This window comes from Scyliorhinus torazame, chromosome 1, assembly GCF_047496885.1.
Source record: "Scyliorhinus torazame isolate Kashiwa2021f chromosome 1, sScyTor2.1, whole genome shotgun sequence".
In the NCBI taxonomy this organism is placed as follows: domain Eukaryota; kingdom Metazoa; phylum Chordata; class Chondrichthyes; order Carcharhiniformes; family Scyliorhinidae; genus Scyliorhinus; species Scyliorhinus torazame.
In genome coordinates, this window is record NC_092707.1 from 400,146,517 (window position 1) to 400,174,430 (window position 27,914).

Consider the following 27,914-nt stretch of genomic DNA (forward strand, 5'->3'; position numbering starts at 1 on the left):
TACTTGTAAAGCACTTTGAGGTGAGCATGGAAAATGCGAGTTATTTTTATTCAAACAAGTATATTTTCCACTATACCTTGAGAGGGACGCCTGGTCTCATTGAAAACTCATGGACCTGTGTTTCTGTATTCTTGTTTTTCAACAGGAGAAGTTTAAGTCACAGTGTGCCTTTTGGGATTTGACATTAAACAGTAAGTAAAGGATCATTTACCATGGTTTTACAGGGAAATTCTGTGAGGTCAGGACCAGTAAGTCCAAAAGAATCGCAGTTAAAAAAAGCAAAGTGGTTCATACTCCTTCATGCCATCGCCAACATTTGATCAGAGATGCTGAGCGTTAACCAGTGGAAAATATTGAATTGAAACTGGAACCTTAAGGATCGGTTCCTTTCGTTGGCTAGAGTACAAAGCAGAATGATACAAGCAGCGTGGGTTCAATTCCTATACCAGCTGTGGAGGCCTGTCTCCTTGCCGTGTCCCATTCTTATGGAGTACGCCCTTCATGCTGCATGTAACCAATTATCCCTTTCTAATGAAGAGAGGCTCACGTTCTCCTTTCTGGGAGGCTGGTTAGCTCAGTTGGCTGGACGGCTGGTTTGTGCTGTATGTGGTAATATCACAACTATTAGCATTCCAAGGGTTAATGTAGTGTGGAGAGTAGCCACTAGAGGGAGCTGCAGTTACAACTATATAAGGCAGTGATGCTACACCTTAGCGGAGGAGTGTCTGCAGGAGATAGCTAGTGAAGAGGCAGTACGGTAGCATAGTGGTTAGCACAGTTGCTTCACAGCTCCAGGGTCCCAGGTTCGATTCCCGGCTTGGGTGACTGTGCGGAGTCTGCACGTTCTCCCCGTGTCTGCGTGGGTTTCCTCCGGGTTTCCCCAACTTTCAGGGACAGTCTAAACTACACTAATTATTTATTGGAGCTCGCAGGTGACTTATGTAAGCAATCCTTTGATAGTTGTCCCTCTGCCTCAGTATTAGTCGCAGCCTGGGAATTTCTGTTAGTGAAGTGACTCAAGTATTTTTTAATTGCATAAACCTGACATTGTTGGGCCAATGAAACCATTGACCTGGGCGGCACGGTCGCACAGTGGTTAGCACTGCTGCCTCACAGCGCCAGGGACCCGGGTTCGATTCCCGGCTTGGGTCACTGTCTGTGCGGAGTCTGCGCATTCTCCCCGTGTGTGTGGGTTTCCTCCGGGTGCTCCGGTTTCCTCCCACAGTCCAAAGGTGTGCAGGTTAGGTGGATTGGCCAGGTTAAAATTGCTCATTAATGTCCAAAGATGCGCAGGTTAGGTGGGGTTATGGGGATGGGACTAGGGAGTGGGTCTAGGTAGGGTGCGCTTTGAGGGGGTTAGTGCAGACTCGATGGGCTGAATGGCCTCCTTCTGCATTGTATGGATTCTATGAACCCATTTGAAATAGCCACGTCTTCAATCATATTATGGGAGCAGCAAGCTCTAATGGCAAGATTATTTCTAGGTTGCTATCGATTGGACCCCAGTGCTTGAACCTGACCCCAAGACATGGCCTTGATGGAGTATGCTCCTTTTAATCCCCGAGTTATTTGTAACCTGTTAATTTGAGCCATTGTCTCACTGTTTAATGCTTTGTGCCTGCAGATGGCAGCGGCGGCTGGAATGTTCGAGGTTGTCGTGTCGATTCAAAGTCCAATGTAAATGAAACCATTTGCCTGTGTGATCACCTCACACACTTTGGAGTTCTGCTGGTAAGATTTCTTTCCTCAAGGAGTTAGGGAAAATGAAGAGAAAGCCAACTGCAGCATTAATATCCTTCAGGGAAGGAAGCCCGACACCCATGTGTTCCAGCCTGCACAGGTGACTCCAGCCCCACACTATGTGTATGACTGTTGCCCTACTACACCAGTGAGTTGGATATAGAATATTAAGAGGTTATTTGACACCCCACCCCCTGCAAATCCTACAAAAAATTGTGAGTCAGGTTGATAGATTTTTGGCAGTCAAGGGTATTCTGGGTCACAGGATAGATGGAGTTTAAGGTACAGATGATTGGGCGTAACCTCAATGCGTGGCGAAGCGGATCAGAGGGGCTGAATGGCCTGCTGCTGTTCCTATGTTCCTTTGTGTGATCATTCAATCAATAATCAAACTGGAGCCACTAGAACCTTCTCAGGGCATTAACTCTGCGTTAATTGTGTTCAACGAAACAAAGATATGTTGGGAAAATAACCAGTACCTCATGTACATATCTGATTGCTCACGAACCTGATGTTTGCTCCCCAGTCAAGTATCACGGCATAAAGTTGTTAATGCGCGCGCCACGTCCCACTCTACAAATATGGAAAGAAGGCTCAGAGCGTCATATTGTTGAGAAACGCAGGTTGTAATTTTTGTTTCTTTTTCTTGCAGGATATTTCAGGGACTGCGCAGCTAATAGATGCCGTTAACACAAAGATTCTGACCTTCATCACTCATATAGGCTGCGGTATCTCAGCTATCTTTTCAGCAACAACACTTTTAACATATGTGGCCTTTGAGTGAGTGGTTTTTCAAAAGAAATATTTGTCAAAGAGAGCCCGTGCAGCTTCTTTTACCAAATTTGCGTTGCACAGGTGGCTTCAGACCCACAGTGGAGGGGGAGGTACCTGGCCTCAGTGGTTTGGAATCAGAGCGATGGATTCATATATCTCCTCGTTTAATCAGATGCCCTTTCATTAGTTGGGGTAGGAGAGCGTAGGAAAAAGCTAACAAGGCTGGGGGTGTGGACGCCATGCTTTCTCAACATAAATTAAAGTTTTGTTTCAACAGCATGTGGCAGTCACCCACTGAGCCAGGTTGACAACCAAGAGAGCATGCTAGTTGCATGTTAATTGAATGATCAAAGATGAGGATACACAGGAGAAAGGCATTGATTTCTTAAGTACCTTTTCTTAAATTTAGAGCACTCAATTTTTTTCCAATTAAGGGTCGATTTACCCACCTACCCTGCACATCTTTTGAGCTGTGGGGGCGGAACTCACGCAAACACGGGGAGAATGTGCAAACTCCACGCGGGCAGTGACCCGGGGCCGGGATCGAACCCGGGTCCTCGGCGCCGTGAGGCAGCAGTGCTAACCACTGCGCCACCGTGCTGCCCTATTGATTCAGCATCTTCAATACATCTAAAAAAGCACTGCAGCTACATTCACAGCTGGGCCTCCTTGCAGAGGCAGCATACAGTGTCCATCAGCACACTTCAAGCCTTCTGCAAGAATTGGGCCTTGCATCATCTCCCCCGGAGCTGACATTTTGATTTAGTTTGTTAAGTATCCTTTTGACGTTTTGTTTTAGTTCCAGTGTCCTACCAGGAACGTCACCCCTGTCACTTTTTAATTCACTGATTCTTTTGTTTAATTCAAAAAAGTCTAAAGAAGCACTTGAGGCCTTCAGAAAAAGATTTGTGTCCAGCTTCATACTTCACCATCTGACTTGTGATCCAATTAACGGAGTCAACGGGCAGGATTCTCCGTTGGCTGATGTCGAAATTGGGAAATGCGATTGGGCGGAGACGCCAAAATCGCGGCGGGTGGAGATTTGGCGGCAAATCGCAATTCTCCGTCACCTCGACAGCAGTGTCAATGCGGTGCGGGACGCACATCCAGTATACACCGTTTGCATAATCATTAGCGGACCTGACCCGGTATTCTTCGGAGCCTCCGCGATTCGTCGCCTCTGATGGGCCGAGTTTAGGGCAGCACGGTAGCACAAGTGGCTAGTGTGGCTTCACAGCGCCAGGGTCCCAGGTTCGATTCCCCGCTGGGTCACTGTCTGTGTGGAGTCTGCACGTTCTCCCCGTGTCTGCGTGGGTTTCTTCCGGGTGCTCCGGTTTCCTCCCACAGTCCAAAGACGTGCAGGTTAGGTGGATAGGCCATGCTAAATTGCCCTTAGTGTCCAAAAAGATTAGGAAGGGTTATTGGGTTACGGGGATAAGGTGGAAGTGAGGGCTTAAGTGAGTCTCGATGGGCCGAATGGCCTCCTTCTGCACTGTATGTTCTATGTTTTGTTCTCGATGGCATGGTTCACTTGTGCTTTTAAAAATCATGAAACCGGCATCATGGCTGCTGAGGGAAAGATAGGGGGTAGGGAAAGTGTCCAACATTGCCATAGTTTGCTGACAAAGAACAACAACAAAGAAAAGTACAGCACAAGAACAGGCCCTTCGGCCCTCCAAGCCCGTGCCGACCATACTGCCCGACTAAACTACAATCTTCTACACTTCCTGGGTCCGTATCCTTCTATTCCCATCCTATTCATATATTTGTCAAGATGCCCCTTAAATGTCCCTATCGTCCCTGCTTCCACCACCTCCTCCGGTAGTGAGTTCCAGGCACCCACTACCCTCTGCGTAAAAAACTTGCCTCGTACATCTACTCTAAACTTTGCCCCTCTCACCTTAAACCTATGTCCCCTAGTAATTGACCCCTCTACCCTGGGGAAAAGCCTGTTGTGCCATTGGCTGGGGGGCCTCTGCCAGGCCTGGCAGGAGTAGCGGAGGATGATCAGGTGGTGGGCTGTGGGGTCGTGGTGGACGGGCAAGGAACATAATTGCCGCAGCCGGCAAGGCAGCCATGCAGCTGCGCACACCGCTAACAGCCCACTGCGAACATAGGGCCACGGGTTGTATAGGTGTCTCTCCCAGGGCACCCCGCTGAGTGCCCTCTGGCCCCAGCCGACCCATTAGCTGTATGGACACGCTCCACCACAACCAGTGCCATCTTGTTGGCTGGGAGAGTGTGGGGAGGGTAATGTGTATGTGCGGCTGCAACTTGTCAGCCTCCCGAGTGTCAACCACGGACCCGGCGAAACCCGCACCGTTTCTCATTGGAATCGATTGTGTTCCACGTGGCGCCGGGGCCCCTCAACGGTCGCCGAATCGGTCCAGGTTCGGCGCCAATTTTGCTGTTGAGAAAGTCCACGAATCCTGCACCTGTGTCAACACCTAGTCTCAGGAACGGATAATCCAGCCCAACATGTTTCAGGAATCCTGTCGATGGGGGTGACAGTAACTTTGTGTTTTACGAGCCTGAAGATTGAAGGTGGCAGGGGAAGCTAAGGGTGATGAGGAGTTCCACAGTATATTGGTGCCCTGGGATGAAATGCGTCAGAGTAAGAGACAACATGATAGATTGTGATTTCACCATGGTGAAAAGCATCATGGGGGGAAATCTCACATTTTTACAGCATCTTTTGCAAACCTCAGCTTTACAGCCAATCAGTTACTTCTCCAAGTGTTGCCACTGCTGTAATGTAACGAACAGATGGTGCAGAACAACTTCAGTTAAACTTTTCCTTTCCCCATCTAGGAAACTTCGACGGGATTATCCGTCAAAGATCCTGATGAATCTCAGCACCGCGCTGTTTCTCCTGAACCTTATGTTCCTGATCGATGGCTGGCTTGCATCGTTCAACATTCCTGGATTGTGCATTGCCGTGGCAGCGTTACTTCACTTCTTCCTGCTTGCCTCCTTCACCTGGATGGGACTAGAGGCTGTTCACATGTACATAGCCTTGGTGAAGGTCTTTAACACGTACATCAGAAAGTACATGCTCAAGTTCTGTATCATTGGATGGGGTAAGTTAGATTGGCAAGGATGCTGTGTGTGATATCTTTTTGTTTCTTTGCATCAGTTCTTTTGGAATCCACACAGTGCAGAAGGAGGCCATTCGGCTCAGCGAGTCTGCACTGACCCTCTGAAAGAGCAACCCCGCCCAGGCCCACTCCCCTACCTTATCCCCCCCAATTACCCCTTAACCTAATCTACACATCCTTTTTTTTGGACACTAAAGGACAATTTAGCATGGCCAATCCACCAAACCTACACATCTTTGGACTGTGGGAGGAAACCGGAGCACCCGGAGGAAACCCACGCAGACACGGGGAGAACGTGCAGACTCCGCACAGACAGTCACCCGAGGCCAGAATTGAACCCGGGACCCTGGTGCTGTGAGGCGGCTGTGCTGACCACTGTGCCACCATGTCGCCCCTCAGAACATAAGACAAAGCTGGAAACATTGCATTTAGTGCCCTAGCTCTTCTGTGCTTTATATCAATGGTTACTACAACTAACTAACTGTGGTATTAGAGGCTATTCGAAGTCAGAAGCAGAGACTGTAACCACTTTCACTTGACATTCATGGCACCATACAATGTGGGAACAGGAGTAGACCATTTGACCCTTTGAGTCTGCTCCGCTGTTTGATAAGATCATGGCTGATATTATTGTGGCTTCAACTCCAATTTTCTGACTGTTTCCCATAACACTTGACTCCCGAATCAGCCTTGAACAAATTCAATGACCCAGCCTCCACTGCTTTTTGAGGAAGAGAATTCCACAGATTGAGGAGCCTCAGGGAACAAAATGGCTCTTCATCTCCATCTTAAAAGGGAGACCTAATATTCTTAAACTGTGTTCCCTAGTTCGAGTCTCCCCCATAAGAAGAAATATTCTCAGGTCTCTTCCATCCTGTCAAGTCTCCTCAGGATCTTATGTGTGTCAATAGGGTCACCGGTCATTCTTCTAAACTCCTGTGGGTATAAACCCAAACTGTCCAAGCCCTTCATCCCAGGAATGAGTCGAGTGATCCTTCTATAAACTACTTCTCACACAATCATATCCCTTTTCAAATAAGGAGATCAAAACGCCTCACAGTACTCCAGACATGGACTCACCAAGACACTGCACAGCTGCAGTAAAACTTCCCTAATTTTGTGTTCCATTCCCCTGGCAATAGATGCCAATGTTCCATTTGCCTTCCTGATCACTTTCGGTCCCTGCAGACTTACCTGTTGTGATTCATGTACAAATGTCTCTGAGTGTGTTGCTCCTTCCCAAAGCTGAACTCATCTTTACCGGAACTCTACATTTGAATCCCTCAAATTAGGTCTGTTCCCTTGTAACAGTACTGAAACAATTCTTATCAAGGTCGCAAATGACGTCCTGTGTCACTGTGACGAAGGCAAAATATTTCTCTTCATCCGACTTGACCAACCTTTGACACGGTTGACTATACCATCCTCCTCCAACACCCCTCTCCTCTCATCCAGCTGGGTGTGAAGATTCATGCCTGATTCCATTCTTATCTAATTGTATTCCGAGAATCACTTGCAATGCTTTCTCTCCCCGCTCCCTCATCATTCATTATTCATAGGTTCAAGGTGCGAGGGGCAAGGTTTAGAGGAGATGTACGAGGCAAGTTTTTTACGCAGAGGGTAGTGGGTGCCTGGAACTCGCTGTCGGAGGAGGTGGTGGAAGCTGGGACGATGGTGACACTTAAGGGGAATCTGGACAAATACATGAATAGGATGGGAATAGAGGGATACGGACCCAGGAAGTGTAGAAGATTGTAGTTTAGTCGGGCAGCATGGTCGGCACGGGCTTGGAGGGCCGAAGGGCCTGTTCCTGTGCTGTACATTTCTTTGTTCTTTGTTTGTCTTTGTTTATTATCTTTGGCAGCACGCCCAAGGATCAATCCTTGTCCCAATCATATTTCTTAACAATAATCTTTATTAGTGTCACAAGTAGGCTTACATTAACGCTGCAATGAAGTTACTGTGAAAAGCCTCTAGTCGCCACACTCCGGCGCCTGTTCGGGTACACTGAGGGAGAATTCAGAATGTCCAATTCACCTAACAAGCACGTCTTTCAGGACTTGTGGGAGGAAACCGGAACATCCGGAGGAAACCCACGCAGACACGGGGAGAAGGTGCAGACTCCGCACAGGCAGTGACCCAAGCCGGGAATCAAACCTGGGATCCTGGCGCTGTGAAGCAACAGTGCCAACCACTGTGCTATTGTGCCACCCATATCTACAGGCTGCCCCTCGGGAACATCACCTGAACACACAATGTTTGTATCACATATACACTGATGACTCAACCTCAGCACCTCGTCTCCTCCACCGCTGCTACATTATCAGACTGCTTATCCGACATCCAGTAGCGGATGAGCCAAAATTCCCTCCAGTTAAATACTGGGAAGACCGGAACCATTGGGTTGGCTATACAATGTTCTTCAATGATTCTATATTCTCTCCACCTTGACTGTCCACAGGTTTACCTGCTCTCGTGGTGGTGATTGTTCTGGCAATCAACATAAATTTCTACGGTGCAAAAGAATATGGGGGTGAATCAGACAACGAAGCCTCCCAATTGTAAGTTCCATAAGTTATTAAAGCAGCACACTTGGAGGTGGTAAAGAGAGGAAGGGAAAGGGACTGGGTGTGTAGCACGTTCAAAGTGATGTCACAGGCATGAAGGATTGAATGGCTTTTTTCTGTGTGCTGTAGGCTTCTATAGTTCTACATTAAGGGATAAGAGCCTGGATTTTCTATTGAGCTGTGTATTCATAGAATCAGAAAATCACATTGAGCATTGGGGGGACATTACACAGCCATGTGACTGTCGTGTACTTGACTCTGCCGCTCAAAACCAGCCCAAAACTTTTGAAGTTACAAATGAGGCCTTTATTGTGAGCCACAGCACGGGCTGATGGCATTCCAAGCTGGCATGCCAGAGAGCCCGGATTCAAGGATCGATATCCAATCATGACTATCAATGAGGTTTACATCATGCAGAGTCTGTGAGAACAATTACCCAATTACAACAAGTGCATGCTTACTTAATTATAATATTCAATCAGTGCAAAGACACATTTTATGTTGTCCTACATAACCTGTTTAAGCAGGACCAATTACAACACTCTTCATAAATTATCTACACCCCAGTTGTCCTTTAAACATAAGCAATGTTCCATTAGCCGGACACCTCACCTGAAAAACCAATGAAGACTTCACTTTTACAACCCCTTAATCACAGAGCTAGCAGGCGCACTGTGTGTATGCACCTTAACCCAGGTTTTAATACCCTTACTGCAGAAAATATAAAATACAAACATTTCTTACATTCATCACGATTTGACACTCAGGATTACCCTAAGACTCCACAGCCACTGAAACCTAGTCACCAGTTTTTGCATAGTAAGATCCCACCAATCAAAATGAGGGGAACAACCGGTTAATTTGATTCGCACTGTGCTTTTGTGGAGGTGTATTGACCAAGTTACTGGTCAATTCTCTGCAAAGGCCCACACCTAGGGTACCCCTCAAATTTTAGATTTCTGATCCTGTTTACCGCAGATTTACTTAACCCAAAGCACGGTTATACCCCCCCACCCCCCCCCCCCCCCCCCGCCCCCACCCCCACCCAATACGATTGAAACGTACTGCGTTCTTTAAGAGACACCTCCAGAATGGTAGATTTGGGAAAATACATTATTGCCGATTAGTGGAGGAATAGGGATTGGAAGGGACATGTCATTTCTGAGGGCTGACAACAGCTGAAAGCACAGATAGATTCTCAACAACTGCGGCCACGGGACTTTGCTCTACAAGATAGCACAGAGAAAACCAGGGTTAAACCACATCCTACATGACTCACGCAACTGTGTGCTACAGTTACCCCAATTCAGGGCATTATCATGTGTCATGGCAAAACATCCATTGACATATCCCTGTGTTCCTCATCTTCTGCTTGAATGCTGTGGTCTTGCCTTGTTTCTGGAATAATATTTTCCAGTAAAATGAAGAGGAAGTTCGACTGACGATGCTTTATTTTTACTATTGATGTCACACAGCCTAAGTTCTACAGCAACGTCTGCCAGTACCATGGTTAATATTCTTTCCTCAATAATTAATTGACGGTACGGGGAGTCCGGTGGTGGAGTCGACTATCTGGAATCAGTTGAGAAGGCTTTTAAATTGGACCAGATGTCAGTGCTGACACCACTGTATGGGAACCACAGGTTTAATCCGGCAGGGAATGAATGAAATGAATGAATGAAAATCGCTTATTGTCACAAGTAGGCTGCAAATGAAGTTACTGTGAAAAGCCCCTAGTCGTCACATTCCGGCGCCTGTTCGGGGAGGCCGGTACGGGAATTGAACCGTGTTGCTGGCCTGCCTTGGTCTGCTTTCAAAGCCAGTGATTTAGCCCTGTACTAAACCAGCCGCTAATTGGTTTAGGGATGGATGGGATGTATAGGTGGTGGAGGGAGGAGGGGCTGGAGCGAGTCAGGGATATCTTCGCGGAGGGGACATTCGCTGGGTTGGATGAGCTGCAGGAGAGGTTTGTGTTACCGAGGGGGAGGTACTGGCAGGTGCGGGGCTTTGTGTGTAAGGCCCTACCGACGTTCCCAAATTACCGGAGTACACGCTGCTGGGAAAATTGCTGCTCCCAGATGAGGTGGGGGAGGGCAGGACCGGGGATATATACAGGTGGTTGGGCAGCATCGTAAGGCTGGTAGAAATGATGAAGCGTAAGTGGGACGGGGAGTCGGGGAGGGAGATAGGATGGGGGCTCTGGTGTGAGGCGATGCGGCGAGTGAACTCACCCTCCTCCTGTGCGAGATGAGCTTGTTTAAAGTTTAAAGTGGGGCACATGACTCGGGTTCTTCCCGGGTTGTGGATGGATGTGAGAAGTGTAAACGGGGGGCCGGCGAATTGCGATCACATGTTCTGGGGATGTGAGAAGTTGGAGAACTTCTGGGAGCTTATCGAGGATAGTGGGAGCCAAGGTGAAGCCGGACCCCATGGTGGCGATCTTTGGGGTTTCGGAGGTGCCGGAGCTGCCCAAGGGGAAGGGGGCAGAAGCCGTTCCCTTCATCTCTCTGATTTAGGGGCAAAGCTTGGAGGAGATGTATGAGGTAAGTTTTTTCACACAGAGGGTAGTGGGTGCCCGGAACTCGCTGCCGGAGGAGGTGGTGAAAGCAGGGACAATAGTGACATTTAAGGGGCATCTTGACAAATACGTGAATAGGATGGGAATAGAGGGATACAGACCCCGGAAGTGCAGAAGAGTTTAGTTTAGATGGGCAGCATGGTCGGCACAGGCTTGGAGGGCCGAAGGGCCTGTTCCTGTGCTGTACTTTGTTCTTCGATTGCCCGTACAGATTTCTCCGGTTGGAAAAGATTAAGTTTGCCTTCAGGGGGTCAGAAGAGGGCTTCAACAATGGAGGCCACCATGATGATATTTGAGGAGCTATATATACATCGCTGTGGAGGGGAGGCTGGTGAAGGGGAGTGAACTAAAAGGGGAAAAATGTACAAACTGTTAACCCTGTTTTGTTGGAATGTGATGTTGTCATTGTTTCCATTTGGAGTAAAATATCTTTTAAAAAATTGTAAATAGTTGGATTGATGGTCAATCTTTCAACCAATTGGATGACATGGCCTGTTTTAATCTTGATTAATTTATTTTCCTTTCCATCCCCCCTGTAGTTGCTGGATCAATCATCCCATCGTGTTCTATGTCACCTGTGTGAGCTATTTCGTGATCGTCTTCCTGGTGAACGTAGCCATGTTTATCGTGGTTTTAATGCAGATCTGTGGAAGGAATGGCAAGAAGAGCAACCGGAACCTGAGGGAGGAGATTCTGCGGAACCTGCGGAGCGTTGTCAGCTTAACGTTCCTGCTGGGGATGACCTGGGGCTTTGCCTTCTTTGCCTGGGGTCCAGTGAATCTGGCGTTCATGTACCTGTTTGCCATCTTCAACTCTTTGCAAGGTATTCTCATCCTGTTCCCCGCTGCTTTCTCCGTGGCAACGGCTCCACTAATCAGAGTTGACTTGCCAACCAATCGTCACCTTTTCTCCTATAACGTAAATCATTGTGGTTGTTTGATTGCACAGCTACTAGACTCCTTAACGACTCCCCCTCGGATTGATCTGTTCCCTGTAAGAACACTATTCACGAAGCCATATGCTGCTCTTGCTCATGTATTTGCTTCGTTTGGCACCTTGTTCCGCACTGTAACCAATCGCAGTTTGTCGATGTACTTTGTCGATTATTCTTTTTGTCTACTATGTACTGTGTACGTTCCCTTGGCCGCAGAAAAATACTTTTCACTGTAAATACTTTTCACTTTTCACAATAAACCAATCAATCAATCAGATTTCCCTCCCTCCCTAAAAGACATGAGTAAATCAGATGGGATTTTGGTTTCATGGTAACACTTTTAGTTCCAGAATTTTATTGAATTTAAATTTCACCATCTGCCGTGGTGGGATTTGAACCCACGTCCCCAGAACATTGCCCAGGGTTTCCTGGAATACTAGACCAGTGACAAACCCACTACGCCGCCATCTCCCCATCAGGACTCTTCAATGACCTTCTGGAAGATGCTATGGATTCTCCGATATGGAGCCTAAGTGTTCGCGCCGTCGTGAACGCTGTCGCGTTTCACGACGGCGCGAACCGGGCCCGGGTACGTCCGATTCTGGCACTCACAGGGGGCCAGCACGGCGCTGGAGTGGTTCACACCGCTCCAGCCTCCTTTCGTGCCACCAAATGGGCGCCGCGCCAACCTGCGCATGCGCGGGGGACTTCTTTAGCGCGCCGGCCCCGACTCAACATGGCGTCGGTGTTCAGGGGCCGGCGCACCAGAAAATAGGCCCGGGGGGGGGGGAACAGGCCAGCCCGCCGATCGGGCCCCGGTCGCGGGCCAGACCCCATTGGAGGCCCCCCCGGTGAAGGAGGCCCCCGCACCCCCCCCCCCACAGGCCGCCCCCCGACCGTTCCCGCAGAGTTCCCGCCGGCAGCGACCAGGGGTGAACGGCGGCGGCGGGACTCTGTCGTATCGGCGCGCCCGCTCGGCCCATCTAGGCCGGAGAATCGGCGGCCCCGCTGATTCCAGCGGCCCATGGCCGACACCGCACCAAACGCGCCGGCGCAAATGGCGGCGATTCTCCGCACCTCGGAGAATCGCACGCCGGCGTCGGGGAGCGGTTGCGCCGATTCTCCGGCCCGGCGCGGGGCTCGGAGAATCGCCCCCATGATTTCACACGCACTTCAGGTAACGCATTCCAGATCTTGATCACCTTTATTTCCCCTATTTTAAACCAGTGACTCTCTGGCTACCAAACCATTTGTCAGAGGAACAAATTTTTTCCCACTGGCTCAATCGAAAGCCCTCGTTATTTTGAATATCTCCATCAGGCCTCCTCAACCCTCTGTGCTGTACGGGGAACAAGCGCACCTTGTTTAATCGCCCCCATAGCATTGGAATCGCTCTCCCATTAAACCTAGCTTGTGTAAATTGGCAATGGCATTCTACATGGATTCCTACAGCTCGGGGATCCGCACGTGCTTCACTCGGGGCCCAGGCCCTGTACTCACTGTTGTAACCAAGACTTTCTTATTAAATACAGGCTTCTTCGTATTTGTGTTCCACTGCGCTCTGAAGGAAAATGTACAGAAGCAATGGAGGCGATATCTTTGCTGTGGCAGATTCCGACTCCCAGAAAATTCCGGTAGGATCCAGATCAGCTTCCGTTTCAGCCTCGCAAATGATAGAAATTGTTATAACCTGCCTACTGACGATTGGCTGGGGACTAATGATTATCCCACAATCCTATGGGAGTATGAACTTCCCCAATGAGGGGGGCGGAGAAACTCCTACTATAAATAAGCTGGCCAGTCCAGGAACCAGGAGGAAGGAGAAGGTAGCAAGGGAAGTTACTGCTACTGCTATGTATATGTTGTTATAGTAAATAAACTTTATTATTTTGTATCCTTAAAACTCGTGCTGGATTCTTCGTGGCCCTTACAAAACTGGCGACGAAGGTAATAGTGAATAGCTGTCTACACTGCTGAAGCCACCTCCTTGGATTTTTGTTGGATACAGGTTGGAAGTTGTTTTCTATTATACCATGCCTCTGTACGGCCGTTTGGATGTTTTTGATGCTGCACTGGAAAGCTGGAACCAGTACACGCAACGGATGCGTTACTATTTCCGGGCAAACAATCTCACTGAAAACGAGCGCCAGGTGGTCATATTGCTCACCGCCTGCGGACCGCATACGTTTGGGGTGATTAGGAGCCTTACGTACCCAGCTGCGCCGGACACCAAAACGTTTGACGAACTTGTGAATATAGTGGGGCAACACTTTAACCCAACCCCGTCCACGATAGTCCAGCGTTACCGGTTTAATACCGCTGAGAGGACTCCTGGAGAATCCCTTGCCGATTTTTTATCCAGGCTACGCGGGATTGCGGAATACTGTGACTATGGTGAGACCTTGTCAGAAATGTTACGCGACCGTTTGGTTTGCGGTATTAACAATGCGGCCACCCAGAGAAAGTTGTTAGCGGAGCCAACATTGACTTTTCAACAGGCAATACAAATAGTCTTGTCCCGAGAGAGCGCAGAGCGAGGAGTACAGGAGCTACAGGGAATGGAAGTGCATGCCTTGGGGCGAAACCCTTTCCGCCCAAAAACGTCCCCCCGCACTCCTGCGGTACCTTGGGCGAGGCAACGACCAGACCGACGCCAGTGGCCATCGGACATTCCTCCCCGAAGGGAGCCTTCTCCAGAGCCAATGGATGAGGAGCCATGTCCGTGTCAGACTTGTAGGCGCCGACCCAGTCGCGGACGGCGGTCCTGGGGACGCCAGAGGCGCCGTCATTCCGACCGAAACTGGGACCAGCCCAGGGGCCGTAACTGGGACCAGCCCAGAGGCCGTACCTTCCATGTGGATGAACCTGCGGCGACCACTCCTGAGGACGTGGAGACGGAGGACGACTGCCTGCAGCTGCATTGTGTGGCAGCTCCCCGTGTGGCCCCCATTAAGGTGACAGTACGGGTCAATGGCCACCCGCTGGAGATGGAGTTGGATACTGGCGCAGCGGTCTCCGTGATCGCCCAGAGGACATTCGACCGCATCAAGCAGGGTATACAGACCCTTACACTAACTGACTCACAGGCCAGGTTGGCCACCTACACGGGGGAACCACTGGACATTGCAGGAACTACAATGACCCCTGTTGTCTATGGACGCCAGGAGGGGCGTTTCCCACTTATCATAGTGCGTGGCCATGGGCCCAGCCTGTTGGGTCGGGACTGGTTGCGCCATTTGCGGTTGCAATGGCAGCACATCCTCCAAACAGTTTCTGGAGTGTTGACTGAGGTGCTAGGACGATACCCAGAGGTATTCCAGCCTGGTCTGGGGAAAATAAAAGGGGCCGTAGCCCGTATCCAAGTTGAACCAGGAGCCACACCGCGCTATTTCCGGGCGCGCCCAGTGCCTTACGCTTTGCTCGAGAAGGTAGAAGGGGAGCTCACTCGTTTGGAGAGTTTGGGTATTATCAGGCCTGTCCGTTTTGCTGACTGGGCAGCACCAATTGTGCCAGTAATGAAGCCAGATGCCACAGTTCGCTTGTGTGGCGACTATAAACTTACAGTGAATACAGTTTCCCGACTCGACCGATACCCAATGCCTCGCATAGAGGATCTCTACGCGAAACTTGCAGGCGGACTCTCATTCACAAAATTAGATATGAGTCACGCCTACCTGCAGTTGGAGCTGGACCCTGCCTCCCGACCATATGTAACAATTAACACACACCGGGGCCTGTATGAATATACACGGTTGCCCTTTGGAGTATCCTCTGCCTGCGCAATTTTTCAACGTGTTATGGAGGGCATTTTGAGAGGTTTACCACGTGTGGCTGTCTACCTAGATGACGTGTTGATTACAGGGACGTCGGAGCAAGAGCATTTGGAAAATCTGGAGGCTGTCCTTAAACGCCTTTCGGAGGCTGGAGTCCGTTTACGTCACACAAAGTGCGTATTTCAGGCAAAAGAAGTAGTCTACCTAGGTTATCGGGTGGACCGCGAGGGTCTGCACCCCGTCGCAGAGAAGGTGCGTGCAATTCAACATGCCCCCACCCCGACTGACACTTCGCATCTTCGTTCTTTTCTCGGTCTCGTAAACTATTACGGGAAGTTCCTCCCCAATCTGGCAACTACGCTGGCCCCCTTACACCTGCTGCTAAAGAAAAATCACACCTGGGTTTGGGGTCAGCCGCAAGAAACCGCTTTCCGGCGGGTAAAGCAACAATTGTCGTCGTCTGGGTTACTAACCCACTATGATCCGGGAAAGCCTTTGCTCGTCACATGTGATGCATCCCCGTATGGTATTGGGGCTGTCCTGTCCCACAAGATGGAGAACGGGGCCGAGCGACCGATAGCTTTCGCCTCCCGCACATTGACTGCAGCGGAGAAGAAGTACGCGCAGATCGAGAAGGAGGGCCTGGCAGTGGTTTTCGCGGTGAAACGCTTCCACCAGTATGTGTACGGCCGCCATTTCACTATCGTGACTGATCATAAGCCCCTGCTGGGACTCTTCAGAGAGGATAAGCCGATACCGCCCATTGCTTCTGCACGGATCCAGCGCTGGGCTTTGTTGCTTGCTGCATATGAGTATTCTCTGGAGCACAAACCAGGTACGCAGATAGCAAATGCCGACGCACTGAGCCGATTGCCTTTATCGACCGGCCCCATGTCGACCCCCACGACCGGTGAGGTGGTCGCAACCCTAAATTTTATGGACACCTTGCCTGTCACGGCATCACAGATCCGTGAGTGGACCCAGACGGAGCCAGTCCTGTCAAAGGTTCGGCACATAGTCCTGTATGGTGGGCAGCATAGACAGGTCCCAGGCGAGTTACGGGCATTTTCCTCCAAGCTGTCAGAGTTCAGCGTGGAAGACGGCATCCTCTTGTGGGGGACGCGTGTGGTCTTCCCGGACATTGGCGCAAAAGTACGCCGCACACAAGAACGGCAGGGACCGGGATTGTCTCGGCATCGTCCGATTCGGCAGTTTGCGCCCGGTGACCCAGTATTCGTGCGGAATTTTGCTGGTGGTGCCCAATGGGTTCCTGGGGTAATCTTTCGCCAAACGGGCCCTATATCGTACCAAGTGCAAGCCCAGGGTCGTCTCCAGCGAAAACATGTAGACCACGTCCGGTCCAGAAGATCATCCCCGCAAAAGATTCCCCGCCCCCGGAGCTCAGTTCAACAGCGGCAAAGACCAGAAACAAGGGAAGGTAGTCCTCCAAATCTTCCACTGGTGCCTCACTCAAAACCTGCGCAGGTCATGACGGGACCGAATGGGGACAGAGACGCTGACATGACGGAGGCAGCAGACTCTGACTCCGAGATGGAGACACAGGATGAATCAGAGGGGGAGTCCTCGGGTCCACAGGCCGTGGATGTACAACCGCGCCATTCATCACGGAAGCGCCGGTCTCCGTCTCGTTATACGCCGCCTGATCCAGCGCCGCGTGCAAATGGCGTCCGGCCTGCGGCCAAACAAGTTCGACGCCTCCCTTCGCCAGGGCCTATGGTGGATTCCTTGGACTTTGGGGGGGAGGGATGTTATAACCTGCCTACTGACGATTGGCTGGGGACTAATGATTATCCCACAATCCTATGGGAGTATGAACTTCCCCAATGAGGGGGGCGGAGAAACTCCTACTATAAATAAGCTGGCCAGTCCAGGAACCAGGAGGAAGGAGAAGGTAGCAAGGGAAGTTACTGCTACTGCTATGTATATGTTGTTATAGTAAATAAACTTTATTATTTTGTATCCTTAAAACTCGTGCTGGATTCTTCGGGGCCCCTTACAAAAGAAATATAGAAACATGGGAAGACGTATGGCAAAAAAAGAAGGCCATTTGGCCCATCAAGTCTTTGCTGGCCAAGCAAGAGCTTTTGGTTTAATCCCACCTCCTAGCATACATGGGTAAGCTGGGTATAGAGGGATATGGGCCAAATGCGGGCAATTGGGACGAGCTTAGTGGTAAAAACTGAGCGACATGGACAAGCTGGGCCGAAGGGCCTGTTTCCATACTGTAGACCTCTATGACTCTCCCACTTGATCTGTAGCCCTGTAGGCTATGGAATCTTTAGGGCAGCACGGTAGCATTGTGGATAGCGCAATTGCTTCACAGCTCCAGGGTCCCAGGTTCGATTCCGGCTAGGGTCACTGTCTGTGCGGAGTCTGCACATCCTCCCCGTGTGTGCGTGGGTTTCCTCCGGGTGCTCCGGTTTCCTCCCACTGTCCAAAGATGTGCAGGTTAGGTGGATTGGCCATGATAAATTGCCCTTAGTGTCCAAAATTGCCCTTAGTGTTGGGTGGGGTTACTGGGTTATGGGGATAGGGTGGAGGTGTTGACCTTGGGTAGGGTGCTCTTTCCAAGAGCCAGTGCAGACTCGATGGGCCGAATGGCCTCCTTCTGCACTGTAAATTCTATGATAATTTATTGTGCATCCATAACACTTTAAAAAAATGATGAGGGTACCTGCCTCTATAGAAACAGAAAGATCTGAGGCACATACTGATGGCTTCAGTAAGGACACAGGTAATTTGACCTTGTACTCCATTTACTGTAAAAGGTAGTCACATGAGTGCCTTTAAAGGATCTCTGGGTGGACTGAGGTCCCATTTTGAGCTTTGTTGCCAGCGTGAAAAACAGGCTCGGTGGGTGTACCTGGGCTAGGAAGTGAAGATGAGACGGGGAAGAAATCAGCTCCGATTTCCCCCCCCCCCCCCCCCTGATTCCTGTGCATATTTTCCTGCTGGAAAGGTCTTGACATTAAGCAAGAATGGGTACAGATTTGGTCACCGTGACCTGTAGGGTCAGCCCTTTCTATCTCAGGTCATGCTTGAAGAGCGGACATTTTGAGTGAGATGAAACTGTGGCCAGTGTTAATCACTGGTCAATGACATTGTTAAGGTTTGTTAATGTCTAATGTATAGTTACGGTTACAAGTAATAGGTGATGGGTATTAATTGCCCTTGAGCAATTTGTTTTAGTTACCGTACTTCCCCCCCCCCCCCTCCCCCCCCCCCCCTCCCCGCTCCTGGGGCTGTCACTCTCTGTTATTTTATGTTTGATTTATTGACTTTTTTTGATCTAATCATAAGTGTATTAATAGGGGATAGCTGGGTTGAGTGGAGGGAGACTGAACAGGTAAATAAACTCTCTCAGTAAAGAAAGGTTCTGTGTCTTGGTATCATCTTCACCAATCGAGGTGAGGGATGGAAGGTCGCGACACCCTTCAGAATGACCGCCAAATGTAGTTGCCGACTCTCCAGCTTTGTCCTGGGTCCCCAAGACATAGAACATACAGTGCAGAAGGAGGCCATTCGGCCCATCGAGTCTGCACCGACCCACTTAAGCCCTCACTTCCACCCTATCCTCGTAACCCAATAACCCCTCCTAAACCTTTTTTTGTCACACTAAGGGCAACTTATCATGGCCAATCCACCGAACCTGCACGTCTTTGGACTGTGGGAGGAAACCGGAGCACCCGGAGGAAACCCACGCAGACACGGGGAGAACGTGCAGACTCCGCACAGACAGTGACACAGCAGGGAATCGAACCTGGGACCCTGGCGCTGTGAAGCCACAGTGCTAATCACTTGTGCTACCGTGCTGCCCTAAATCAAAGACTATCCTTTAATCTTCTGAGCAAACCTGGGATAAAAACCATAGGGGCACTAAAAAATCTGAGAGTAATTCCATTACCGCTGAACATTATTTATAAAAATGGGATGGATAAAAGGTTATTTGGCTGTCAATCAGGCACAATCCAATTCATTAAGAGCCTATTTTTATTCCAATTGGTGTGGGTAGACTGTGCATTGTGAGGATTGGACATGTTGGCGTGCAATGAACATGGGGCAGAGCAGTTGAAGGTCATGTGATGGACCCTCCACGAACCTGTCCAATCAGACTTAATAACACTCACCCAAGGTGCCCTTGGAGTTGACTGAAAGACCTTCAAATGCGCAATGCAGAGAAAATATGTTAAGTTCAATGAGGAATAACATTTTTGGATATAATAATAGTAATATAATTCCTATCTCGAGAATTGGCTCAGATGAAAGTGAATTCTGTTCCATTGCACAAAATCTTTCAGCTCATGCGGTTACTTTGTTATTTTTAATTGCAATTCCGCGAATCTCCCTTAAACGCTGTTTCTGACGTTTCAATTCCCAGACTGGAGCCGTACGATCACGAACAACACCAAGAAAGTCAGCTCCGAGAACCTGGGCAAATCCCTCTCGTCCAGTTCCATCGGCTCGAACTCCACCAGCTGGACGAGTAAATTTAAGTCTGGCTCCAATTTCTTTAAAAGCAACAGCAAGGGTAAGGGTAAAAGCGAATCACTGCGGATGCTGGAATCTGAAACCAAAGAGAAAATGCTGGAAAATCTCAGCAGGTCTGGCAGCATCTGGAGGGAGAGAAAAGAGCTAACATAAGAACTAGGAGCAGGAGTAAGCCATCTGGCCCCTCAAGCCTTCTCCGCCATTCAATGAGATCATGGCTGATCTTTTGTGGACCCAGCTCCACTTTCCCGCCCAAACACCATAACCCTTAATCCCTTTATTCTTCAAAATACTTCTATCTTTACCTTAACAACATTTAATGAAGGAGCCTCAACTGCTTCACTGGGCAGGGAATTCCATAGATTCACAACCCTTTGGGTGAACAAGTTCCTGCTAAGCTCAGTCCTAAATCTACTTCCCCGTTTACGAAACGTGAGCTCTTTTCTCTCCCTACAGAAGCTGCCAGACCTGCTGAGATTTTCCAGCATTTTCTCTTTGAGAGGTTCGAGGCGCCCCGCACTACCCTCGGTTTTACATTTCAGTCTGTGCCTATCCCACCATTTCTGTCTCGTTTTTGGTTTGGAAAATTGCAACACATTTCTTTCATATTTCACCCCACCAGCAACGTTGGGCTGGACTTTGCAGGCGGAGGTGAAGCAAAGCTGTTCCCTGCCGACATTAAAGAAAGCTGCTCGCAGAAATCCAGCGATTCTCTGTGGTGTGGATTTCCCCTTCCCCAATCACAGTTTGAAACTGGCGCCAAGCCATGGAGATCTTCAGGTGTCCGGCAGCAATGATGTCAACAAACCATGAGTAAACAGCCAATCACACTGAAGTATTCTCACAGACAGACAACCAGGAAGTTTCAAAGCACCGATTAACCTTCATTGTTAATTTAAATTTTCAGACACCGGAATTAATGATTATGACTGGACTACTTTCACACCCGGTCCACTGAATCAGCTGAAATGTACATAGAAAATACGGCACAGAACAGGCCCTTCGGCCCACATTGTTGTGCTAAACTTTTGTCCTAGATTAAGAACAAATTAATCTACACCCCATCATTCTACCGTAATCCATGTACCTATACAGTAGCCGCTTGAAGGTCCCTAATGTTTCCGACTCAACTACTTCCACAGGCAGTGCATTCCATGCCCCCACTACTCTCTGGGTAAAGAATCTACCTCTGACATCCCCCCTATATCTTCCACCATTCAACTTAAATTTATGTCCCCTTGTAATTGTTTGTTCCACCTGAGGAAAAAGTTTCTGACTGTCTACTCTATCTATTCCCCTGATCATCTTATAAACCTCTATCAAGTCGCCCCACATCCTTCTTTGTTCTAATGAGAAAAGGCCTAGCACCCTCAACCTTTCCCCGTAAGACCTACTCTCCAAGACTTTCTTTGGTTGCAAATCCCCCCTTGCTAGGAGACATTCTTCCTCCACTCGCCAAGGACAGGATAACAGCACTGCCCGACAGACAAACCAGCTGACTGTTTGAGAAAAGGTGCAAAATGGGCTTTACCTGCCTCCGAGTAATACTGAAGGCATTGCAAAAACACTGCAATAAAAGTTGCATCTTAAAAAAGTGCATCTACCCCCTGGTGTAGCTGTGAGCACCATTACGCAACAGGCCTCAACATAACGAAAGTCTATTTGCAATGCTGAGCCTTTCAAAAGATGTAAAAGGCACAAATGATATGTATTCTGTGTCATGGAGCTCTGATTAACAAACGTTGATATGTTTTTGGAACAGGGTGATGTCTTCTGAGAGTTTGTCCATACGCAGAGATGGGCTCCTTTTACAAGGTAACGCATGCTGGGCAGTGATGGTGGTAGCCACGTGTTGGAGCGACTAGCAATCTTGTGTGTTTAGATGCGGGTGGCTGCCCACCACACACACGCTGCGGTCAAGATGCAGGAGGGAGATGCATCTCTTCGGTATCCACCATACCATTGGCTGAGGCTTGATGCTTTTGCTTGATGCGACTTGCCTGCACGAGTGGACCATCTACTCTCCAGTGTGGAGGGATGGTGTGGCGAGATAGCATCTGTGTTTCGCAGTTGACCTCTTTCTATGCCTGAGCATTGCATCGCTCTTCTGCAGCATGCCTAAGTGTTTGGATTGGGTGGGGTGCTCGTTGGGCGGGACTGACTGTGGTCCTCTTCTCTGCAGGGTATGGTGCATGTGACAGTTGTCTTCTCTGATCTTTTCTCTATCTGACTGGCTTGTTCTCCCTTTGCACAATGGGAGTTACTTTCCTCCCTTGGTATCATTGTTCAGGGGACTGTCCCTTCAGCTTCACCTTGGAGTCTCACTGGCTTGTCTTTTCAAGGTTTTTTAACGCTGACATATCGTGGTCACTGCGTGATGCCTGCCATTTTGCTGAATGCCAGAGTCATTGGCGGGATTCTCCTTTCACGGGACTAAGTCCCCACGCCGGCGGGAAAACCGGCGCGAACCACTCCGGCGTCAACAGCCCCCCAAAGTGCGGAATTCTCCACACTTTCAGGGGCTAGGTGGACGGCGGAGGGGTTGGCGCCACGCCAGCTGGCGCCGAAGGGACTGCGCAAGTCAGCGCATGCGCCAAAGGGCCGGCGTGATCCCACGCATACGCGGAACCGCCGTCGTGGTTCCGCACATGCGCAGACCGGCCGGCATTGTGGCGCATGCGCAGGTGGTTGTCTTCTCCGTGCCGACGCGGAAGGAAGGAGTGCCCCCACGGCACAGGCCTGCCCACAGATCGGTGGATCCCGATCACGGGCCAGGCCACCATGGGGGCCCCACCCTGGGTTGGATCCCCATGCGCCCCAACGAGGACCGCCCTAGCCGACTTACCTGCCAGGTCCTGCCGTGTGGGACCATGTCTAACCCACGCCGGTGGGACTGGCCAAAAACGGACGGCCGCTCGGCCCATCGGGGTCCGGAAAATTGCTGGAGGGGGGGCGGGCGCTACCAACGGCCCCCGACCGACGTGGCATGAACCCCGCCCCCGCCCGAAAACCAGCACCGGAGAATACGGCAGCTGGCGTCGGGGAGGCGGGGCGGGATTCGCACCGCCCCCTGGGGATTCTCCGACTCGGCGGGGGGTCGGACAATCCCGCTGATTGTTTGTAGATCTAATACTTATGAAGAAGATTGTGGGTGGCAATCTCCGGACCCCCAGCTGTGTGTTTCTCGGCGGTGCTACGTTTGCTGGCGGTAGGATTCTCTACTCCCGCCGCTTGTCGATGGGATTTCCCATTGAAGCCCCCCCCGCCCACGGGTCCGGGGAACCCACGGGTGGGTTGCAGTGCCGGCGAGAACAGAGAATTCCAATGGCCGGAGAATTCCTGCCCGTGTCTTTCCCTTGTGCACCACCCGGCCTGTATAAGATGCCACATGTTCAGAAGTCAATTAATGCCTTTTCTTTCAGAAATGAATTCGCCAGGGCTCAGTGCACCTTTAAGAATATAAGTATACAATGGCCCAGAACTTTTGATTTCCGAGTGGTCATATCCTGGACGTACCCTAGAAGATGTCTCCCCCCCCCCCGCAGAAGTCCCCATGCAAGAACTGCATGGCAATTCCCCAGGAAGTTCAAACTTCCGATGGCCAATTACTCTGGCTATCTTAGCAGAATTTTCAGAAGGATCTTTCAGGAATCACTGGAGGCAGGAAGGGTCTCAGAGGACTGGAAAGTGGCTAATGTAACACCCCTGTTTAAGAAGGGAGGGAGGCAGAAGACGGGAAATTATAGGCCGGTTAGCCTGACTTTGATCATTGGTAAGATTTTAGAGTCCGTTATTAAAGATGAGATCGCGGAGCACTTGGAAGTGCATGATAAAATGACGTCCAGACGAGGCCATGTCTGACAAATCTGTTAGAGTTCTTTGAGGAAGTAACAAGGAAGTTAAACAAAGGAGAACCAGTGGACGTGATTTATTTAGATTTCCAGAAGGCCTTTAACAAGGTGCCGCATAGGAGACTGTTAAATAAGTTAAGAGCCCATGGTTTTAAGGGTAAGATCCTGGCATGGATAGAGGATTGGCTGACTGGCAGAAGGCAGAGAGTGGGGATAACGGGATCTTTTTCAGGATGGCAGCCGGTGACTAGTGGTGTGCCTCAGGGGTCGGTGCTGGGACCACAACTTTTCACAATACACATTAATGATCTGGACAAAGGAACTGAAGCCACTGTTGCTAAGTTTGCAGATGATACAAAGATCTGTAGAGGGACAGGTAGTATTGAGGAAGCAAGGGGGCTGCGGAAGGATTTGGACAGACTAGGAGAGTGGGCAATGAAGTGGCAGATGAAATACAATGTGGAAAAGTGTGAGGTTATGTACTTTGGAAGGAGGAATTTAGGCATAGATTATTTTCTAAGTGGGGAAATGCTTGGGAAATCAGAAGCACAAAGGGACTTGGGAGTCCTTATTCATGATTCTCTTAAGGTTAACGTGCAGGTTCAGTCGGCAGTTAAGAAGGCAAATGCAATTGTAATAACCTGCACAGGACACAACCACTTGGGGATGATTGTTCCCTGTGTTCAATTGGACTGAGTTAACCTAGCACTAGCATAAAAGGCAGGCAGCTGTAGAGCCAGCTAAAAAGGAATGAGGACCTGGTGAAAGGGAACTGGGGCCTGTGTATGTATGATGCTGTTGCTGAAATAAAGGGCTTTTCAGGAGCTTGTTGGACTCCCCTGGCTTTATCACATTGGTGATGATGATGAATTGGAGCTGTCGGCGTGCTGCTTGTTCGGCTGAGCTACTTCCCGGGAATTTTTTTTTTTAAAGAGTGGACTACGGTACCGAGTTTGTTTCTGTGGGGGTTTTTTTTTTAGAGCCTCTAATGTCATGGAAGGCGAGAGCCGGGTCGAGTTTTTTTGCTGCCGGCTTGTGAAGTGTGTCCGCTGGGAGTGATATGGGGTGAAATTCTCCGTAATCGGCGCGATGTCCGCCGACCGGCGCCAAAAACGGCGCAAATCAGTCGGGCATCGCGCCGCCCCAAAGGTGCGGAAACCTCTGCCCCTTGAGTGGCCGAGCTCTAAACTTGAGGGGCTAGGCCCGTGCCGGGCTGATTTCAGCCCCGCCAGCTGGCGGGAAAGGCCTTTGGTGCCCCGCCAGCTGGCGCGGAAATGACATTGCCGGGCGGTGCATGCGCGGGAGAGTCAGCGGCCGCTCACGGCATCCCCGCACATGCGCAGTGGAGGGGGTCTTGTCCGCCTCCGCCATGGTGGAGACCATGGCGAAGGCAGAAGGGAAGGAGTGCCCCCATGGCACAGGCCCACCCGCGGATCGGTGGGCCCCAATCGTGGGCCAGGCCACTGTGGGGGCACCCCCCGGGGCCAGATCACCCCCCTCAGGACTCCGGAGCCTGCCCGCGCCGCCTTGTCCCACCGGTAAGAGAGGTGGTTTAATCCACGCCGGCGGGACAGGCATTCTAGCAGTGGGACTTTGGCCCATTCGGGCCGGAGAATCGCCGGGAGGGGCCTGCCAACCGGTGCGGCGCGATTCTCGCCCCTGCCGAATATCCGTTGCCGGAGAATTCGGCAACCGGCGGGGGTGGGATTCACCCCAGCCCCCGGCGATTCTCCGACCTGGCGGGGGGTCGGAGAATCTTGCCCCTGGAGTCTGATGTGTCTGGCAGTACCAGATGCGGTATCATTCTGGTGTGGGTCGCGTAGCTTTCGTCCATCTCTGTCTGCTGTTGTTTCCTGATGCTGGCAGAGCGGTCCACCGAGGAGACCGTTCTCGAGTTGCCGCCGCCGTTTTGGAACGTCATTCTAGTCGTGAGTGCAGCGTTGTGTTTGGGAGACTGTTCTGCGGCAGCTTGGACTGTGGGATTTGCAACAGTGATGTTTTGCCTGCGACCTGCCAGTTATTGTACGACTGCAGGTTTTGTGCCTGGAGACTCAGGTGTGGAGTTGACTGGACATTCCATATGTGACTTCTGGGGCAAAATTCTCCCACAACGGCGCGATGTCCGCCGACGGCGCCAAAAACGGCGCCAATCAGACGGGCATCGCGCCGGCCCAAAGGTGCGGAATGCTCCGCAACTTTGGGGGCCGAGCCCCAACATTGAGGGGCTAGGCCGGCGCCGGAGGGATTTCCGCCCCGCCAGCTGGCGGAAATGGCGTTTGTTGCCCCGTCAGCTGGCGCGGAAATGCGGCGCATGCGCGGGAGCGTCAGCGGCCGCCGACAGTTTCCCGCGCATGCGCAGTGGGGAGAGTCTCTTCCGCCTCCGCCATGGTGGAGGCCGTGGCGGAGGCGGAAGGGAAAGAGTGCCCCCACAGCACAGGCACGCCCGCGGATCGGTGGGCCCCGATCGTGGGCCAGGCCACCGTGGGGGCACCCCCTGGGGTCAGATCACCCTGCGCCCCCCCCCCCCCGGAGCCCGCCCATGCCACCTGGTCCCGCCGGTAAATACCAGCTTTGATTTACGCCGGCGGGACAGGCAATTTCTGGGCGGGACTTCGGCCAATCTCCGGTACCGGAGACTTCGGCGGGGGCGGGATTCACGGCGGCCAACGGCCTTTCTCCGACCCGGCGGGGGGTCGGATAATGACGCCCCTGGTCCTGTGGAAGCTTGCACGGAACCCTGCTGTTTGTTTTTTTTAATTTGCGCTGTGTTTATTTGCCTGTGTATTGTAAGAATGTCGGGGCGACAGCTCTATGGGGTTTTTGGTAGGTGTTTTATTTTTTGGGGGTAGAATTTAGAGTGCCCAATATAAAAAATTAAGGGGAGTTGCGGGACGTTGAGGTGGACGTTGTCTGATGTTCCCCCCCACCCCGGTTCCCTCTGTGGCTGGAAGGCATGCCATGCCGATTGGGCCTTGGGTTGATGGGTCCGATGCTGTGGCGCGCGCCGTCCCCGGGTTCGGCTGTTGGCAGCTTCGCCCCGTGTGACTGGTGAGGGAGTTGGGCCTGACGTAATGCTTGGTGGAGTACACGCCTGCCCGTCCTGCTTCCCCGTTCGGTGGAGCCTTATCCAAACCAATTTTTTATTTTAGGTTTGTTGTCCGGTCACTCTGGGGTTTGCACCCGTTTGGTCCTCTCCTATCCACTCCTCCTAAATGGCCGTCCTTGTGAGGGGTTTCGGGCTTTTGGTGGCGGGGGGGGGGGGGAGGGGGGGAAGAGGGGGAGGGGTGTAATAACCTGCACAGGACACATCCACTTTGTGGTGTTGGGTGTTCTGACACACAGATGAGCCAACACAGTTGCATATGGTACAACGCTTCTTTATTTAAACTTACTATTTACAGTTTGGTCTTTGCACTCTGCACGTGGGGGGCTCCCTGCTTGTGGTGTTTTAACAGCTCTTTCTTGCTCCCTTCTCCCCAGACCTTCTGACCCCCAGGTGTCGTGCTCGTGCTTTTTATGTGGTTGGTGTTCTTGTCTGTGATTGGTTGTGGTGTTGTGTACTCTGATTTGCCTGTTAGTGTGTCCATCGTGATGTGTGTGTTTGAATATCATGACATCCCCCCTTTTTTACAAAGATATGTGCCTACGTGGTAATAAATATGATCGTGACGTGAGTGCATCTAAGAGTGTGTGTGTGCCGTGTGCAGCATGTGAATATGACGGAACTATGTACATGGGGCGATGTCGGGTACGTCACATGAATCAAGTTGTACCATAACATAACAGAAATGCGAATGAGAGAAGAAGAAAAAAAACTTGAACAGTTGTCCAGTCAGACGACATCTGGAACGATAAACAACAACAGGTTATCATGTAAAATTGTGCAACTTGTTAAACATATGAACGGTATTATAAGTCCAGTCTAATGGGCTTGCGACGAATTCGGGTTGACCGCCTCAAGGGTGGATCAAGAACCACCGGCTGCTGTGCAGGCATGGCCATGGGTGGCGATGGAAAGGGCGTGATGTGCGGCAGCTCCACAAAGTCATCCCCGGAAGCCTGTTGAGGATCTGGCGTGCTGTGTGGCTGT

General features: G+C 50.7%; 1 protein-coding gene across 10 annotated transcripts in view; it reads left to right on the forward strand.

The window, feature by feature from the left end:
• adgrg6 (adhesion G protein-coupled receptor G6) overlaps nucleotides 1-27,914 on the forward strand; it is a 201,813-nt gene that overhangs the window by 153,862 nt on the left and 20,037 nt on the right. For 9 of the 10 annotated variants that reach the window (XM_072513806.1, XM_072513837.1, XM_072513830.1 and 6 more), the window contains 8 exons: nucleotides 146-191; nucleotides 1,625-1,731; nucleotides 2,393-2,520; nucleotides 5,326-5,594; nucleotides 8,074-8,173; nucleotides 11,297-11,580; nucleotides 13,224-13,325; nucleotides 19,864-20,013. In XM_072513806.1, the coding sequence (XP_072369907.1) occupies nucleotides 146-191; nucleotides 1,625-1,731; nucleotides 2,393-2,520; nucleotides 5,326-5,594; nucleotides 8,074-8,173; nucleotides 11,297-11,580; nucleotides 13,224-13,325; nucleotides 19,864-20,013 (1,186 nt within the window). Of the gene's footprint in view, nucleotides 1-145; nucleotides 192-1,624; nucleotides 1,732-2,392; nucleotides 2,521-5,325; nucleotides 5,595-8,073; nucleotides 8,174-11,296; nucleotides 11,581-13,223; nucleotides 13,326-19,863; nucleotides 20,014-21,735; nucleotides 21,789-27,914 lie in introns of all 10 variants that reach the window. The other variant, XM_072513874.1, reaches the window with a different exon arrangement.